This window comes from Diplotaxodon limnothrissa, linkage group LG12 (genome assembly GCF_057381915.1).
Source record: "Diplotaxodon limnothrissa isolate DT_005_m linkage group LG12, D_limnothrissa_male_GT1.1, whole genome shotgun sequence".
In the NCBI taxonomy this organism is placed as follows: Eukaryota; Metazoa; Chordata; class Actinopteri; order Cichliformes; family Cichlidae; genus Diplotaxodon; species Diplotaxodon limnothrissa.
The window spans coordinates 31875926-31895877 of record NC_140607.1 but is presented as its reverse complement, the minus strand read 5'-3'; the positions used below and the strand labels follow the sequence as shown (position 1 = coordinate 31895877).

The following is a 19952-nucleotide window of genomic DNA, read 5'->3' as shown; positions in this document are numbered from 1 at the left end:
GTGTGCCAACACAGGCACACAGGTTTTGATCTCACAAATGACAATGCTTGCTATCAGTGAATTTCAGTTTTTTATTAGTCTGTTACTGTTAGCCTACTAAATAGCAAACATCTGTGCAACTTACTAGTCGTGCTTTCAAGCATTTAGTGATAACCCAGAACTCTACCATGTTGGCTAAATAGGGTCAGTCTTTGCTTCAAAAATGCCAACATGACAACAGGTCCTCCAGCTACTTTCTAGTTATTAATTTGCCAAATTCCAGCAAAAGCAACACTGATGAACTGCAAAAACTACTAAAACTGCTCTGCACCTTTCTGTGTGTGCGTTCTCAGTTGTTCTGCACTTCTGCTGATATTGAAAGTATACCTCTGTTCATTTATGTCAGCAAATAATATTATTGGCCAAACCTGCATGTCACAAAAACCTGAAACTGTTGCAATTTACACATTTTTAGAGTCAGAAACCCCCAGGAATTTGAATTAGGGTTTTTTCCATCTACATAATCAGTTGAGGTGAAGCAAAACCACATGAAAGTACTTTTGTGGACTCACCCCCAATCCACTTGCGCTCTATGAAAATATTTAACTTCTTGTGAAACGTGTGACTGAACTTTTTCAGAGTAATCTGTCTGACATTTGAAAATTTGCAGTGTAAACACTCCTGCTGTTTGTGCTTCGCAACTACTCTGTCTGTGTCAAGTTCCATCAAACTCCAACCGAACCCCAGCAAAAGCGAGGAACACATTTCCGCTTTGACAAATGAACAATTAATTTAATCAAGTGAAATTTAAACCATTAAACCAGCTTTTTGTGACAGCCCCCTTTAACCCCCTGCCTCTTCACTGTTTACTTCCGTTCTCACCATTATAACAGGGTTGCAGGGCTGCACTGATTCCAATTTGTGCATGTATGTGTGTATGTGCATGCGTACTGTCGTGTGCTGCGAAATTCCTCTGCCAAATAAAGTCCTCATTGACCCGCCTTCAACAAACACGCTATGACAGTGTCCAGGGGAGACCCAACAGAGCACCAATTCAGCCGTCTGCAACTGGATCTCTTCTCCTCGCACAGAGTCCCCACACAGTTCGTCCTCTCATGACCAGGAAGGAAGGGAGCTCACCACCTTGAAAGAGCACTTCCCATGTACCTGTCTCAGCATCGCCGGATGTGAGCTTTTGTTACCACACGTTTTAGTTTACAGACAAGGAGAGCTATGTCCTGTGGAAGAGCCTAGGGGAAGATCTTCAATCTGGAGTGTAAAGTTTCATGGGGTTTGTAATGATTATTGCAGCAGCCTATGCAAGTGATTCTCAAATTGTTGCCCAGGAACTGCCAAGGGGTTCTTAGATGCATGCCTGTTTATCTTCTTGCCAAGAGTTAAATGAGAAGAAGAAGAAGCAGATGGTTACTTTTTAGCTCAGCTTAGCATTAAAATATAAACCAGGTAACATGTCTATTTAAGTGCAACAGATCTGCCAGTTTGCTGTTTTTGCAATTCAGCTTTTGTGTAAGAGAATAAAGCGTTTTACAGAACGAGCTTCAGAGCTTTATTTTATCTTTAGACAAACTGTATATGAAAGATGGACGTAATTTATAGGTCTTTTTTCTCACTTCGACTGTCTCAGTGCTTTTTATACAGGCATCATTTAGAGCTCGCTTCACAGCCCTGCTGCCCAGATTTTAACTGGCACCAAGAAGTATGAGCACATTACTGCAGTACTGGCAAACTGACACTGGCTGCCTGTTAAGTTCCATATTGATTTCAAAATTTTGGTAATCACTGTTAAAACATTAAATGACTTTGCTCAAGAGTCCATGAAGGACTTATTAACACCCCTGCGTGCCTGGGTGTTTACTGTCATCAGTGACTTTTTATTCCGAGTTCTCGGCTAATAACAAACAAAGGTTAGCAGGCTTTTGCGATGTTGTGGTCTTAAGATATGTGGTATTTTTTATCCATCTTTTTTTTTTTTTTTTTTGTTCAGTTTTTACATTTTCGCCTACCTTTTGTGAATTTTCCTTTTCTTTTTTTTCAGAGATCCTGCCTATTGATAGGCCTAAAATTGTTTTTCAGTATCTAAGTTAAGATAATTGCCAGCGATAGTTTCATATTGCTGTCAGGGCACGAGCCTCTCCACACATCTAAAAGAAAGCTAATTATTTTAATTAGTAATTCCCTAAATTAATTGTCCTAAATTTTAAGGTAATTCCTAGCAAAACCTTTTATTTTACTTTCATATTATCAACAATCAAAACTAATGGCGTATGTATTTTCCATCCTCGCTGCACTCAGACCCAAACCTATTTATGCTTCCTGAAAAAAATAATTATATATTTAAATCATTTACACTCTAAATGATTTTCTAGATCAGCTGGGCCCTTTAGGTTTTAGCCAGGGCCCATTTGTCCAATAAAATACACATTTTTTGTGTAAGGGAGTGTTCTTCAGTAATAGCTTTCCTATGTAACACAGGCAGTAAAATGTTATGTGTCGTAGATATTTGAAGTCTTTCCAGATATGGTTCCTTTGGGCACATAAAGGTTTGTGGTCTGATGCATGTTGGTGGTCCTTGACATGAAGAAGTTTGAGAGCTCTTTTCAGTTTGGCCTCTGGGATTTAAATTTCTGCTTTTCTACCTGACAGCAGTTTCAGAAGAGTCGTCTTCCAATCCAAGCAAATACTTTCCTGCATACTCGCAGTTCAGGCCAAAAGCTTGTTTTAGTGGAAAGCATGAATTAGCTTTGATGGAAAAGCTGCAGGATTTTCTATGAGTATTTTAATAGCATATTCTCTTCTTCACAGGACCCAAGTGAGAAGTTCTGTGTGTGTGTGTGGAAAATTGGTGGATTTTCCTGCAGACAGTGTCGTTGTAACTAGCATTGCAATTAGCATAGAAGGCAAATTTGTTCAACTGAGTGCTAATTAGTTATAAGCAACAGTTCAGTTTGCACAGTTTAAGATTTATGGTGATATATTCAATTAAATTTGGATTCAATTTGAGTAAAAACATAAACGGGATATTTTTGGATATTCTGTTCTATTTTTATAACAAACCTTAAAATATGAGCTTAACACATGGCACATCTTTTCATGTCATGCTCTAGAGATGGAAACGCTTGTCTGATAAACACAGACTCTTTTGTTTTACTCTCATGTCTTGGGGAAATGGGGCCAGCTGAATGCAGCAGACTCTGCTCAGGCACAGCTGGATCCAATAAGAGGATGCCCTGGTGTTCTGTTTACCCATTCCATATATTACAACAGGAAATTTGGGGAGGAAAAGAGTGATATAATAGTATCAAATACTACTATATTCATTTCATTTCCCTACTAACAATTCTGCTTTTTCCCCTCAACTACAAAAAGAATGATAACATCTGAAAGCACACTGTTTTGATGTTCAGCCCAGAAATACTTTGTACTTTGTTCTACTATAACAATAGTATATTATGTTAGTTCTAGGCTATAGTCTGTTGTCTGTGCGCATGTAAAGACTACTGCACACCAAATCTACCTAGCTGTACCTGAACTTAAACTTTACAGTTTAGTCTCACGGCTCTTGCCTTAAATATTCCTACAGAAGGCAGCTGTGGGAATATTAACTTTACAGACTGGTAAAGTTAAGAACTAGCTTTCAACAGTGTGGATCATTTTGTAGTGACTTTTTTTTCTCAGGCATTTGTGGAAACAAAGTGAGACAGAATATTGGACTGAAATTTGTCAATGGTGACAGAAAAGGGAAAATAAAGTTAATAATATTGCTCCACTGAGTTGTTTCAGTTTGTTAATATTTAACATTTTCAAGTATATTGGCAGTTTTCTCAGTTTTCCTTTTAATGTTATTGTGCTACGTCACACAAACAGTTATTGAATGCAGGTTTAAAAAAAAATACACATTATGTGCGGCATGCATACATATAACCTTTTTTCCCCTCTACACTCCGGCATAATACAATGCACCAGTCATCTGGTTCATCCTGATATGCTGCACCAGTTCATGTATCGGCCATCTTTGCTACTTTTTTAGAATATATTATAAGTGAGTGCACTGAACGCAATAATGCAGTGATAGGGTAACTCAAGCTTTTAACCCTCTTTAACAGTGTAATAATAATAATTTGAAGTTGTGCTAGAACACAAAGACTGAATCTGTCTGAAGGCCACATTAGATGTGGTAATTATTGCCAATTCCTTACCCCGTGGAGCTGCAGAAAGACAGACGCTGCTGCCAAGTCAGAGGCATTGTTGTGGTGACATTTGAGTGGGGGATCAAACCGCTGATGAATAATCCATATTGAAAAGCTGCTCTTTCTGCCAAATGTCAAACAGCAGCAGGAGCAATTGTTCAAGGAGCGGACTCTAAAACTCTTCATTCAGCATCCTCATAATACTGTGTCACACAGTGTACTAGTAAAGGTGGCGATGCAGCGTGTGCAAAACAAACAGTGGTTTAATAACTGAGGTTTCAAAGGATTTCCTCACTCACTAGATTGCTCATTTTCTAAACCAGTCCTGTCATAATATGCCACACACTACGTTTGACTGTCAGTAGAAGTACTAACAGTTTACTTTCCTGCAGCTTTGTATTCATCGTCATCACAGCTTCACAGCTCGTCTGTGAATTGCTCTTCCGTCATGGATTGCACCCTGTGATGATCTCTGATCTCTGCAGCTCTACAGAACATGTCACAAGTCCAGAAACCCTCATTTTTATCTTGTGCTTTGAATGTGCAGCAAGAATGAGCCAACATCAGCTTCCTGCTCCCCTTCTGTTTACTGCAACAGATGAAAAGAGAGCAGAGTATTCTGTAAAGACGAGGGCTTAGCTGATTTGTTTTGCATTGTCATGAATTGGCAAACTGACTCTTTATAATTAGCCTGCCGCAAAGCCAAGCAATGTTTCAGGGCTTGCAGCCTGTCTCCAGTCCCCATAAAGAAATATTTGAAATTAACAAAAAGCAGCTTCCATCTGGTAGAGATTCACAACTTGGACTGTGTAGCTGAAACAAATTGTTGTATCCCTGTGGTCAGCATAGATCTGGCATATAGAACAGATGCTCAACCACCCCCAGGCTTCCATAAAAACACACAACACCAACATACACCTCTGCGCATCCATTCCCTCATGTCATACAGTGACTCACACTGTTATGGTGGAATAGATGCAGGTGGATTCAGTCTCCCCCAGCATGCTTTAGTGCTGGAAATAATACAATATGGTATTTTAGCTTTTTAAAAGATTAAAAAAATACATGAAGAATCACATCGAAATGGGGCAGGTGCAGGACCTAACACAAACAGGCAACAAAAGAAGAACATCAGTGTCTTGCACAGTGCTGGGTTCTGGTTTTCCATATATACTGCATGACAAAGAATGTAAAGATCTGAGCTGCCCTATTCTTCACAGTAATTCACACTGCAGATATGGAATAGTTTGGAATGTGATTTTTGCCTTCTCCTTGCATAAGCTGCTTTCTCTGCCAACTGCTAACAAGTACACAAGCTCAGCCTGTTGATTAAAGATTAGGAGGTTTCACTCTTCTTTTCATATCCTGGATTTTCATTCATTCAAATCTTAACACTTTTCTGTGACCAGTGCAAGAATTAACTTGAAGTTTGAATCCACCTGTGCGTATCCGTGGGGCAAAATTACAAAGACATCAAAAGTTAATGGCTCTGGAAACAGACACTGACCATTTATACACTGTAAGTGGAAATAAATTGCATCACCCTGCCCTAAAGAATGTCTGAATCACTGAACTTCCCATGAGGATAGGTAACTATTGTTCACTTCATTTGTTTTGTTTTTGCCCTAAGTCAGAGACAAGAAACTCGATTCTGAAGACTTTCCATTATCCAATTCCCCACAGCACAGTCTCGCTTATTTGAAACCTTACTCCTGTGTAACAGTGTATCAGCAGCACCTACGTATGCTACTTTCAGCTGTGTAAGAGCGATTCTTTGTTTTTCAAGGATTTAGGTAGTTCATCCATTAGCAGTATCTGCAAATGTGACGAATGATGTGTTTGATTTGATTATACCTTGACTTTAAAACAACAGTGGACATCACAGCACTTCCAAGACCTTATGTGACTGTACAGCAGCAAGTGATACTGCTCAGTAATCTACAAAGGCCTGAAAGGGGGAACTGTTTCTTTAGCCAACCTGTAAATTCCTAACAGATTGAGCTTCTGGTTGAAGGCCTTGTTTTTGGAAAAGCAGCTGAAAGAAGCTTGTAACACTGCAGGATTTCTTTCAGGCTAAATACATTAGCAGATGGACAATGGGGTCAGTGATCCGAGGTTTACTTGTAACAGAGAAGCACAAAGTCCTTATCGAAGGAGTCTGTGAATTACAGTGTGACTCGTGTTTGCCAGCTTATGCTTAGCCAAGCGTTATGGTGTACCACTTTGTTCTGTATTGAATCTACTGCAAACGTGGCTGTTAATATCTTAGAATATCAGCAGTCAAAACTAAAAAGAAACACGGGCTTATTTTAGCTGTGATAACATCCCTCTGCAGGACTAAGAATTGACCTGACAAATCATGACACCCCAATTTAGACATCTTTATTCTAAATGTACAAACACCACAAACAGAAGCTTATTCAGTGTGGTACGGCAACGCCGGATAACGTCTGCAGATGTAATCTTCAGGAACACCAGTCTCATTTATCTGTCATCCGCTTGGGGATTCGAGGAGCGCCTTTATCGGGGTTCCGCAGAAAGGAATTCGCAGAGACTGCAGATGAAATATGGACGGGTTATTTTCAACAGAATCACTACTGGCAGCCTTGAGAGGAGGAGATAATTACCACTTTGACAAGCTTTGATCACAGGTACAGTTATGCTCAGAATGTCTATGTGGATAGAACAATGAGATGACGGCCCTGAAATCCAGATGAGTGTGGCCTAGTTTTGCTTCTTAGATTATGAATAGAAGTACTGTCTAGCGCATGAAGATGCAAGAACTAACAAAATAGGGGTAGTTGATGTGGCATAGTTGACTGTCCATAACTCTTTTGATTTGTAGAAGTGGAGAAGAGCTACTGCAATGCTCTGGGGGAAAATGTTGTGGGTAAGTCATCCACTTGTAAATACTGTGGGTGGAATGAATCACTGTGGTTTCTTTTTTGTCAGAAGGCAGCAAATTATTCAATAGAATGACAGATGGATCAACGAGCCTGGAGTCTTGCTGGAGTCGATTTTAGCGAAGTAGGTGTGGAGTCACGAGGGGTAACACTGGTGGGAAGTAGGGGAAAAAAATCAATATGAAGATGTAACCTTGGCATACAGAAATAAGGTTCAGTTCATTGATATCTCTTTGAAAATGCATCCAGACCAAAGTAAACATGCCTCCCACACTACCTGCCAGAACTAAACTGAGATGCAGTGTTTCTTAGCAGGGCCACCCAGGTATAGGAAGGAAGAGCTCTTTTTGTTTGTGTGTGTTTGATGGTCAAACAAGTCAAATGAGTCAGGTTTTGCCTCTCTGACCTCCGGAATGTAAACAACAAACCTTATGAGTTTTCAAGTCAGTGTTTTGTTTATGTTACATAGTTTTTCAGGGTTTGCGAATGTATTCTTCCACCCCTGCAGGACTCATTTATATTTTACCTCCTCCTGTATCCTGCTCATTAGTCCTGCACTGATGTTGTTCTCCTGGAGGCTCAGATGCCTCAGTGGAAACTGTGTCCTGCAAAGCAAAGCCCCCATGATGTCATTTCCTCCCACATCGCTGATGCAGTTCTTGTCTAAATCCACCTGCTGCAAACTCATGTTCTCTTTCAGCATGTCAGCCAGCAGCCTGACCCCGGGGTCACCCAAGTTATTTTCGTCTAGGATGATCTGAGTCAGTGAGCTGTTTCCTTTTAAGCTGTCAAAAAGTTCCTTCCAAGCTGCCAGATCGGCACTGCTGGTCTGTGCTAGCCCTAAATACTGAAGATAGGAATGGGATCTCATATATGATGCTAACACTTTCACCCCATCACTGCTCAAACCATTTCCTCCAATATCCAGCTCTAAAAGTGTAAAAAGCCTGAAAGAGCTCCATCCAGAGGGCAGCTGAGGTAGCATATTGTGTTCTGATGGGAAAAGCATAGCCTGTTGGATAGCAGCAGCTGCTCTTGCTGTTTGTTCCTGCAGCTCAGCTATTCCGTTCAACAGGGTCAGCACTCCATGGTCACGCAGTTTGTTCCCAAACAAGCTGTAGAGAGAGAAAATAGAGGTTACTGTGGAGATTTATTTTTGAGCCTCCATGAACCGCTCACTTGAAAATGTAGCTGTGTGCACCCTGATATTAAGTTTTCTCTCATGTGACATCTAAGTTCAGGCAGAAAGCCTTTTTTTTTTTTTTTTTTTTACACCGGATGACACTGGATGACACAAATGGTGGATTTTGTGTGTGTGTGTGTGTGTGTGTGTGTGTGTGTGTGTGTGTGTGTGTGTATTTTTGTTTTGCAGTAAAATGGAATCTGCAGAAAACTAATTTGTTACATCTTTTCCTGTTGAGGGGTTGATGTATTTGGTATGTTAAATGCAGATTTAAGGCTTTTGAATAACTGAAGAACTGAACTGGTGCATTTGGGAATAATGCTGAAATATATTCATGTGTTTTCACAGGTAAATTATTTTTAAGCCCTTACAGGAATATCTTTGCCTCTATTCCCCTTTAAGAGATGAAGATACACTTTTCATTGGCTGTATTAGAAATAGTCTGCCAGCTGAAAATCTCATCTCATTTGTTTAATCTGTAAAAAGTGAAGTCTCAGAATAATTACGCAGAGTCACAAGCTTGACTGTCGCCAACAAAGGCCTTCTAGAAATAGAGGGGCCGGTCTTTCTCACCACTCTGCCGCTGTCTCGATAATTTGCCTTCACTTACCGCTTGTTTGTGGGTCTCTATGCTTTAAGTTTTGGCTTCAGTAAATAAAAACAATCAAAAATCAGTTGACTGACTTGATGATTAAAAAATATCCAATATTTCTTTGCCTTTAAAAACTCTTGGGTCACCTTTGCTGTTTGTTTTATTGTTTGCACTGTGAAGCATCAGTCCTTCAGCTGTGCAGCAACTGTGTTCTTTACTTGGTTTTAAGCAGTGAAGTTGTTTTTCTAACCAAGGAAAGAATGCTTCCATCATTCCCTTTGGTTGTCTTCTGTGGTTTAAAACATATTTTGGTCTTGCTGTTATCGACAGTGTTTTCCTGTAAGAATGGGCGAGATTTCTAAATTGTTTTTGCTATCATAGCCTAAAGATGGGCTCTCTCACTTGCAAGGACATCTCTTTAGACCTCGTGTGGAGAATTCCACTGGAAAGTACCAAATACAACTTCATCATCTCCAGACTTTTATCTGCCTAATGCATCACAATAATAATAAGGAAACCAATTCAATATAAGCTGCTGAAAATGGGGGACTGTGTATAAAAATGGCTGAAATTCCCACACAGTTAATGTGATACTTATATATCCATTACTTTGGTTGCTGTGTTTCTTGGATTTGCTGCATTTTTATACTATCTCTTCAGTTCCGTTCATATTCCTGTCTCTCTCTTTTTAAAAAAAGTGATATTCAAATGCTTTTAGATGGGGGCATGTTTTCTGAATTCTAATGTTATTCTTTGTCAGATTTTGATAAGACACAACTCAGTGGAGCGTAGGACTTACTGCAGGCCTTTGACCTGGGGCTTCACTCTCAGAACGTCCAGCAGAATGTGAGCACCGTAGGGGCCAATGAGGTTGAGGTTGAGATTGAGTAGTGTGACTTCAGACAGACTGCTTTTTAGTGACCCCGCCAGGCTCAGCAGAAGGTCATCTGTGAGGTCCGTGTTCCTCAGAACCAGCTGCTCCACCTCATCAGACATGCTCAGCACTGTCATCATGGCATGAAGCTACATTTACAAACCAGGAGAAAGTCACAGAAAACTGTAAGTCCCTCTAAAACGACAGTGCGGGAAATGAAACTGTTATAATGCAGTGTCGCTATACTGTTATCCATAAGAACAGTTTCTTACTGTGAAACTAGAGCACTGTGCTGTGTGGAATATATATTTTATATCTGTGAATTCTTCTTTTCTGTAATCTTGTTGTAGAGTGGTGCAGAATGCGCGAGCACAGAATTGCAAAGATATGATACAGACAAAAACATATTACATTTAACTTCTAAGTTACCTCAATTACAAGAGAAGCAGCTGTTATAAAAATACAGAAATCACATTTGCACAAGTGCAGATTATTATTTTGTCCTTCATACAGAAATGCATTTTGCATCTGAGCCCTGAGAGGAATATTAACATTAAGCATTTACTGTTTGTAAATGTGCGCAACAGCACACAATGTGAGATGTGTTGTCGGGTGGGAAAGAGATGTGGGGGAGACAGGTGCTGGAGGTTTTCTAAACACAGACAAGATGAGAGTCCGGAGACATATGGTCTGGCTGTCCGGCCACGTCTACTTTGCCATTTTGCTAGACCTTGAGGAATTTTTCAGGAACTGTTGGAAGCTTTTTCATCATGATCGGTATGACCGAGTGAAATGCCTGCCTGCCCCAGATAAAACTCAGCGACCATTTGAACAACTCGTCTTTGTATTCAAAGCCCAAATAATAGAATAAATCCTCTGAATTCATCCAAATGAAATAAAATCAACATTTTATCTGCCAAATCAGTGTTACATGCCTAAGACATATTGCCACCTTTCTGTTATCAGGGTAGATTTTACATGTTGGACAAGTTCCTCAGGGGGGACGTTTGTGCTTAAAAGCTAAAAATATGAAGCAGTAATTAAAAGAGAAAATGGTGGCACTCAATAAAAGCCTGTGTTTCTCTCTGTGTAAACACTACATTATTTAGTGAATAGCTGGAACATGGTAATATAGTCAGAGTGTGGAAAAACATGAACAACCTTAAAGCTAGTTGAGAAGTGGGACAATGGAACGTGCATTACTTTAATGGGCAAATTGTTTTTTAATGTTGACATTTCATTATATTATTTGGCAGATACAATTCCTGCTCTGACAAAAACACAGAATGGAAGAATCTGCTTGAATCGAGGCTTTTGGCAGTGATTTAATGCCAGGAAAGCTTCTGGCAAAAACACAGTTTCACCACAGTAATTTGTGTTATACACACACCTGTGCCTGCAGGTCTTGCTCTCTAACGGACTCTTCCGTGCCAGCGCTCTGATTAACCATGTGCTCTTCTTCCTCTGGCTTTCCATCATGCTGCAGAATGGTGTCACTTTCTGCACTGAGCTCCACATCTGAGCGTTGAGCTTTGGGGCCCGATGACAGCCTCTTCTGGAGCCGGCACCTCTCCAGGACTTGGCATACAGAAAGAAAATTAATCAACTCAGGTGCAATAAAACCAACTGTCCTGAAGCCAAGTGCATGCAGTGATATTGATATCCGCGGTTAATTTGAAAATGTAAATAATAAAATCTAAAATTCAGTTTGTGCCTCTGTTTGAGCAATAGAGAAAGCAGATCAGCTAAAATTTATGCACACAGGCATGTGTGTATCTGCATAACCTCTCCCACACGTCATCCGTCTTCCTTTAAGCAGACATTTCTCAATGCATCACTTTCTTGCAAATTCAACCTTTTTCTGCTTAAGTGTATTATGTAAATCAGCTACAGCTCTCCAGGGGGATTCCACTTTGGTCCTACTGTGCTGCGGTTTCTTTACTCACTGTTTGCCTTGAACCAGTGATGTTTGCTTGGGCCTTGCTTCAACGCAGCACTCATTTCCACACATTCTTCATAGAAGTCCTTCAGCTTTTCCCCATCTCTGTTTTTCCCATTTGATCCAAGGCCCTTCTGTTTCTCTCTGTTCTGCTTCGTCAGTGCTTCCTCATCCTGCAATGAATCTTTAAAAAGAAACACTCTTTTTCTTTTCTGTTTTCTTTCTCTGCAAAGAATATTAAATGGAGATACCACAGGCAGAAGGCTTGAAGGTCATCTGTATCTCCCCTTGAAAGGCCAGAAGATTCTATTTTCCACTATTTTTCCATCTTGTCTTACAGGAATCAAACCAGATAAAAATTAAAATTTGCATACCGGGAAATTTGCTTATCATGTTCGATGGCGGCTGCCCCGTATGCAGGATTGTGACAGGGCTGGTTGTTCTGTCCTGCTCTTGTCTGGCAGACAATGCCTTGTCTTCAAATTTTTCCATCACTGTTGACCTCGTTGAGCTCTTGCCGTCTTGTCTCTCTTCTCCTCTGTCATTTCCAGCTGTCTTGCCTTTGCTCTCCTTCTGATTAGTTTGACCCTTGCGTCGTTTCTTTTTGGAGGTCTCTTTAATTCCAGCTACAGGAAGGTCTTCGCTGTCTGTTGATCCTCTGCTGCCCTCCTTGGTGTGTTTTCTTGTCCTCCTCACTGATTTCTTCACAGGTTTGGCTGGGATAAATAGAGGGGATGATGGACATGACTCGATGATGCCTGCTTTGGAAACATTAGAGACAAAATGAGAAGGAAAAAATGCTTTGTGAGACATCTTGTCTTTAAAGTAGTTGATCAAAAGCAAGGACTGGGCCTGATATCAAAAAATGTTGATGAAAAGCTTTAGGAAGTAATGGAAAATTGAGACCCTCATTTCCAGGCTTAGTACCATTGCCAGTGCTCTGCTCAAGAGAAAGATTTAAGTTCTCCTTTGCGCCGTTGTTCAGCTGCTGGCTAGAGCTGTATTTGGTTCGGAGACTTGTGCATCTGAAAGGGATGGAAATGTGCTTTCATTATATTCTACCTACTGTACCAACATCACCCCCTGATCTTGTAAAATATGCTTCCTTTTTCCTCAGTGTCCACCCACAACACATTATATCTGCAAAACAATGGATTTACCCAACATGTTTTGACATTTGGTATTAAATTCTCATTTTTCTGCCAGTGCCATGCTGTCTGTCTCTCAGAGGATGTAATCTTACCTGTAGCAGGGTATCCCACCAGCCAGCCAAGTCAATCTGAAGCAGCTCTTCCTGCCCTGCTGGAAGCCAGGAGTGTAGCGGTACTCACAGCAGGAACTGATCCTGGTCACCATGATGCCATTGACATAAAAGGAAGCACTGAATGGGTAACCTCTATGTCTCTGAGACAAAAACTGGAACTGCTCTGAAAGATACAAGCAGCACAAATATTAAGATTGTAGATATTGTTTGATCTTTTTAGAAGGTAGTCTTGTTTGGCTTTTCTTGCTGCAGGTCATCACATTTGGTAATGGTTTCTTATGCATTTGTCTTGTGTTACAAACGGCTTGTGGTCCACAAAAACAGTGGCCAGGTGTTCTGCACTTCCTGCAGTCTCATGTGTCACACAAAACCCTCCTGCAACACACAGCTCACATATTCTCTCTCTTTCTCTCTCTCTCTCTCTCTCTCTTGCACACACACACACACACACACACACACACACGGAGCAAAACCCACAAAAAGACTTGGGGCCAAAACACTAGTCATAATTGATAGCATCACTGGTTGCATTTGGAGATTGAAATCACTTTTATGATTTTAATCAAATTTTACTTTATCTTTGCTTATTGTCATCATGTGGTGATGTTTGGCAGTGCTTCTATCTTTAGTTAAACACTGTGTTCAATCTTTTGCTGCCTCAACTGGTTTAGTTTAAAAGTAGGCCTAAAAAGCACAGAGTTACAGCGCTAGTCTACCTCAAAATCACTCTGCAGATTCTTCTTCCTCTGGCCTGTAGCGTTATTTATTCATCTAAATTGCTTTGGATTGAGTTGCCCAGTTTTTGGTGACATTGGCTGTAGAGATACAGTATCAGACTTCTGTTAAAAATCTTGGATCCAGACAGAACTCACCTTGTGGTGCTCAAAGTGCCAAAAAATACATTTGAGATGTTTACCAGCAATGTGTTGTTTCAGAAATTATGATTCAATAAAAACAAACAAACACAAAAAACATTAACTTTGGTGTGAGCAGTTTCATTCAGGAACTCTTTTCTCTTTTTTTTCAACTATGTCCTCTAACCAAACCAAAGGAAGTAATGTGGCTAGCTAATGTTACAACGCAGACAAGAAGACACCAGAGTCAACAGAAGTTCTTAGAAGACACCATCAATGTTAATGTTGTTTGCTTTGTTGTGCACAAGCTTTTTGTTGGGGCTAGACCATAGGCTTCCCTCAGCTCAGTGGGATTGGCAGGTGTAGTTCAGTGGAAGGAAAATAGTTCTCTGCATGCTATATCTCCAAAACTGAGTGACTCACACTGAAACTATCTAGATGGATAAATGGAACCAAGGTCAGAAAGACAACATGTTTATTTGATTTTAGAATGAACCTCCACTTTGACAGCACTGGAAACATACCACATCCTGGTTGGCTTTTGCAACTCCCATTTGGGAATAGTAACATTAACTTAGAAAGAGACCCTTTTTAGGTGCAATCAAGAGATGCAATACTCAAAACAGGACGCAGATCCAAGTGCAATTTATGTTGCAGTTCCAGCCATTGATTGGTGTCTCAAAATATCTTTAAAAAAACAGATATGTCAGACAGTACAAAAAAGGCTATTTTTTCCATTTTATACTATCTATTTCATTTTATTCTGCTTAGTCAATTCAAAGACAGTGGGAGGTGGAGTCTATCCCACCAACAATAGAGCGAGAGGCAGGGTAAACCTTGAACAAGTTGCCATAATCACTATTTAAAATGAACTTAACTGGAAACAAAACATTATGTCAAAATGTTAGATATAACTAAATCTGTATGTAATGTCACTGCACTCTTGCCATCAAAATCACATATCACTGTATATAAAGTGTAAAACCAATGCAATAATAGTCACGACATATCTCATTGACTTTGTGGGATCGACTGTTTGGATTGTGCTTCTGTGTATTGTCTGCTCCTTTGTTTTATTCCTACCAAGGATTTTGTAAACACATCACACATGCAGTCTGAAGCAGAAATCCATAACCTCTTTCTTGCCTGACTTTGAGATTCCTTCCCTGGAGTGATGCTTGTACAGTGTATATCAACATGTACCGACTGCAAAGATGAAATAACTTGTCTTGTCTATTGACGTTTTTTATGCGATGACAGTGCATCAGGTCACACATCAGCTTTTTATTGGTGTTCGGCTGAAATTCTGCCTCAGGGCAGTGTTCTCATCATTCTCATTAAAATGTTGCTTTGATGAGGAATTAAGCTTGTGGCAGTGGACACTTTAATGCCACTGATTTCTTTCTCTTACTTTGACCCCCTTAATGGCAGAAAACACCTTAAAATCTGCAAAAGGGAGTCAAATATAAAGAAATATAAAAAACGAATTTCTGAATCATTGTTGGCCATTCAAACGATACGGTTTCAGCTTTAGCAGTTCCTACCGCCTGGAGTTACGAGGCCTTTGAAGACACAAATATTCTCTCCTCCATTGACTTGCTGGAGTACTTTCAGTTCATCCTGAGTTGACCCAAGCCCCAGATTCCGATGTCTTTGTCCAAGGTAGGTCATTGTCACAGTGACATTGGATTTCTTTGCCTCTTTTTGTGCCTTAAGGCTGCTCTGATAAGAAGAGGGCAGAACGTGCACAGTGTAAGAAGAAGGGTTTAAAACATGTTTGAATTTGTTTTTGTTGCAAGCAAAATATCAGCCTACCTGTTTTGCTGTGCGACCTCCTGTTTTCTGAGAAGCCACTGAGGAGAAGGATCCTCTTCGTTTGTCATATAGGTAAGGGCACGACTGACTCAGACTGCCTCTGATTGAGTTCAGGCTTGAAGCCTTAGCTGTGATGGCTGGGAGATAAACATCACCTTTTCCAGGTCTGCTAGAATGGGCTCCAGGCTCAGTCAGCTACATGAGACGATCAGAATCAGAATACTTTATTAATCCCTAATGAAATGATTTGGTTACAGTTGCTCCAAGACAATAAGAACAGTAACAGACTGAACTAAATTAAATAATGCAATATATTACAAAGTTACAAATTATAAGAATACAAGATACATGCAACATTTCAAAGAACAGTTTAAAAAGAATACTTTATTTTTTCATAGCTCATCAATGTTATCGAAAGAAATTATTTACAGTTACACTACATTCTGCTTCTCTACATATATTGGTAGCCACAGATATCTATGGCAGCAAAACATAAATAAACAAAAAAATAAATAAATAAAAATAAATAAAATACAAGGTGTTGTAAATTTTCTGTGTCTCCCTCTCCCAGTCTGTTTGTATTACTGTCATTCCCACCTATGATAGTGTAGCTGGCATTGTTTTCACTCTGTGGCTCTGTGTCTGTATCAGTTAAAATATGGTCCTGGAGACACCTACTGGAACTACCTCAAGGTCTGTTTTGAACACTTTCACATGTCTGTCTGCCTGTCGTTGCCATGCAACTGCATCACAACTGTGTTTGATAAGACATCAAACTTTAACTGAGGTTAAAAATAAATAAATAAGTTTGACGACAGGTATTGCCTGACCAATGAGTATTACTTACTCATGTAATAATAATGACATGTTAATAGGCATTGCACACAGGCATAGTAGTCAGTGCTGCTGTCAAGGAACATAAAAACATGTTAAGGTGCTTCTTCTGCATCATGGTTCTTGTTAAACAGCTGGAGTTGCTTCGTGGGAGCCCAGGGCTGCTGTCTGCTGCTGCAGCTGATAGTTAAGTTTGGCAGAGAACACATTTCACTGCGGGGATCAAACAAAGTAACGCTTTACTTATTCTTTTTTTTTTCTTTTTAAATTCTGAATGACTTTTGAATAGACAAAAGGAACAAACTATTTAGTAGTTATAGTGTAGGAAATGACCTATTTGGTAAAATTTCAGTCCTGATGATTGCCTCTTTGATCATTTTTCACCTTTAAATCTTAAAATTTGAATTAACTCAAGACTGAAATGCTGCTACATCCACTGTAATAAGCAGGTCTGTTATATGATGGGTATCATACCAACACTCTTCTTATATATTTTTTGTGTGATTTCGTATGCAATCCATGTATATATTTACTCACCAGACACTTTATCGGGTATAGTTTTTCAGTTGCTTGTTAATGTGAATATCTAATACCAACAACATGACAGCAGCTCACTGCATTTTGGCTTATAGATATGGTCAAGATCAGCGGTTCCCAACCTTTTTTGCGCCACGGACCGGTTTATGCCCGACAATATTTTCACAGACCGGCCTTTAAGGTGTCGCGGATAAATACAACAAAATAAAACTAGTACCAGTACCGAAAAAAAGAAGATTTATTCATAACACACGTGAAAAGAGCCAGGAAAACCGAGTTAACGATAAAAACGATAACAAAATAACGCTGAAAACCGATAAAAACCCTGAAAACCATACATTTCACACCTGAGCCTCAATTCTCGCGGCCCGGTACCAAACGACTCACGGACCGGTACTGGTCCGAGGCCCGGGGATTGCGGACCGCAGGTCAAGATGACCTGCTGGAATTCAAACTGAGCATCAAAATGAGTGAAAAAAAGTTATTTAAGTGACTTTAAACATTGTGTGATTGTTGGAGAATGGCCCTATTAAGGTAAATATATGAAGGGAGCAGCAGTTTGCTAGGTAAAGGTGCCTTCTTGACAGAGGTGAGAGCAGAATAACCAGGCTGCTTTGAGCTGATAGGAAGCCAATAATAGCTCAAATAACTCTTGTTAAAATCATGGTTTGTAGAAGAGCATCTCTGAATGTACAACACGTCAAACCTTGAAGCAGCAGCAGAAAATCACCCTGGGTGACACACCTGTCAACTAAGAACCAGAGATTAAGGCTATAATTTGAACAGGTTGACCCAAATTGAGCAATAGAAGATTGGAAAACTTTTGCCTGGTCTGATGAATCTGCAGCAACTGTTTGATGTGTCATGTCAGCATGGACCAAAAGCTGTGAGGAAAGTTTCCAGCACCATTTTAGTCCGACAAAAATTAAGGCAGTTCTGAAGACAAAAGTGAGTCCATCCTAATACTACAGTGATCCACCTATAAATAAAAAGGCTGGTGAGTATATTCTTTTTTTGTCTTATTTTTGAGTTTTGTAATTTTTTAAATTCTCATTTAAATTCACACTCAGTAAATAAACTTTGCAAGTAGAGATCTCAGAGTTTACCTGGTCATAATTCTTAAGCAAAATAATAAAATTATATGTTAGGTTCCTGAAGTTTGCATGCGTCATGTGTTGGGAAAAAGGGACTTGTTACTAATTTCATCAAATTAGCATGCTGTTCAAGATTTTTCCGACCTTGTAGATCTCCACAGTGTCTGGATTCTCAAGGAGGAGAAGCTTGCTTTTTGCTCTAATCAGACTGGCAATGGAATGGATCATTTTAGCATCTCTAGGCTGAGCTGGGATCTGTTTAAAAAATTCAAAAATATTCAGAAAAGGAGAACGTTCAGATGCAATGTCAGCCATGGATCAGAAACATGCCCATAGAATGACTCACAGGAGTGTCTCTGTCTCCTCCGTGAACTCCTCTGTAAAAGAGATCCTGAAGAAGAGTCTTGCTGTTCCGTCTGATTCTTCTCATCGACTCCATTCTTCCAGCAACACGTGTTTTTGAATATATACCGTCAAAGGTTTTCTTCCACCTTTTATAGTTCGTAAGAGGAAAAAGTGTGACTATCACAAGTTAAAGTAGACACCTGGAACACTGTAAACACTTTGTGGTAAAATAATAATGAGGTAAAGGTACTGCTAATCATTCTTCAGCCAGGCTGTTGACAATGGTGCTTTTATTTCTATAATCACTAATTTTACAATATTACCTTCAGGGTATAAATCAAAGATGTGGGTAGAGATTCAAAGGTCTGTGATCATGGTAATGTATTCCTATTATTACCTTCCTGAGCTGTACTGTTATGGCTCCCTAAAGGTGGTATTATAAAGTTTTTTGTGTGAGACAATTAAATGAAAACCTGGGTGGAAGCAACAGAAAAGCTCTATAATTTTCACAGTGAGTAGGATGTATATTATAGTTTAGTCAGGAAAAGATTATATAAGGTCCTCGGGTGAGAGTCTGCAGAAACAACTGTACGGGGACCTTCTCTTTTCATTTAAGTTGTAAGGTCACTGTGATCCTGCACCTCAGTGAATAAATCGAGGCAGTCTTTGCTGGAAGTCCATTCCCCATCTCAGCACCTAATGTGTTTTAAAAAATAATACAAATATGATAAATCTAAAACTAAGAAGGCACATCTTAATTCACTAATAAGCTTTCTTTTTTCTTTTACAGCCTACCGATGAATTTCAGTATCTGTAATCTAATCGCGTCATCCGCAGCCATGTCATCTGCTGTGCTGAGTGCTTCTGGGAGAGGAGGTAGCAGGCACGCAGCCATCCCCCTGAGATTAGTAGCCTGCGTATGCATGAATGCGCCCCAGCCTCCAAGACTAAAGAAATTGGTCTAAAGAAGTGTTTCTTTTTGGCAGTCTGGTTTATTGTCTAAATGGCTATTCTTAATGGCCCATATGTTTTGTTTTAAGCCTTTAATATAGCTAGAACTGAGAAATACATATACAAACAAGAAGCTTGTTTACTTCTTGTTTGCATATGTAAATAGATAGATGACAGTGTGATGTAGCATCTGCAGATGTTTAACCTATGTGCTGTCTAATCTGATCAGATATTGTAGTTTTGAGGGCCATTTAAAAAAAATATAAAACTGAAAGAAACAACATCTTACTGAAAAATGCTCCACTATAAATAAAACATCTTTATTTAGGGTTTTACTAGTACTATATGTATGCAGTACTAACAAGATATTAAATCATGTTTAGCATTTTTACTTGTATTGTAGTAATAATAAATTCATTATACATTACTAAATATATTAGTTTAGAAGTATTCATAGCTAATTCCTAACACTATATTTACATTTATTTTTAATTCTTTTTTTTAGGTTTACCTCTTAATAATTATTTTAAATGTCATTATTAACCTAACTACATTAGTACAAATTAAATAAATAAATAAA

At 39.4% G+C, this 19952-nt stretch overlaps 1 protein-coding gene across 1 annotated transcript; it reads right to left on the bottom strand.

The window, feature by feature from the left end:
- Positions 1-7601: 7601 nt before the first annotated feature.
- Positions 7602-18515, bottom strand: LOC146621652 (uncharacterized). The gene is made up of 11 exons (XM_085367003.1): positions 18423-18515; positions 18221-18331; positions 15612-15806; positions 15341-15518; positions 12922-13105; positions 12606-12703; positions 12053-12436; positions 11686-11862; positions 11130-11317; positions 9665-9888; positions 7602-8205 (listed from the first exon to the last, which is right to left on the bottom strand). Exons 1-11 carry the CDS (start codon positions 18513-18515, stop codon positions 7602-7604), a joined length of 2436 nt encoding a protein of 811 aa, XP_085223129.1.
- Positions 18516-19952: the final 1437 nt, after the last annotated feature.

Coding starts and splice junctions, on each gene's coding strand:
- LOC146621652 (XM_085367003.1), bottom strand. CDS start 18,515: ATGGAGTCGATGAGAAGAATCAGACGGAACAGCAAGACTCTTCTTCAG. Junction 15,519..15,611: donor GAGGTCGCACAGCAAAACAG/GTAGGCTGATAT, acceptor TCTTCTTATCAG/AGCAGCCTTAAGGCACAAAA. Junction 13,106..15,340: donor AGGCCTCGTAACTCCAGGCG/GTAGGAACTGCT, acceptor TGTATCTTTCAG/AGCAGTTCCAGTTTTTGTCT.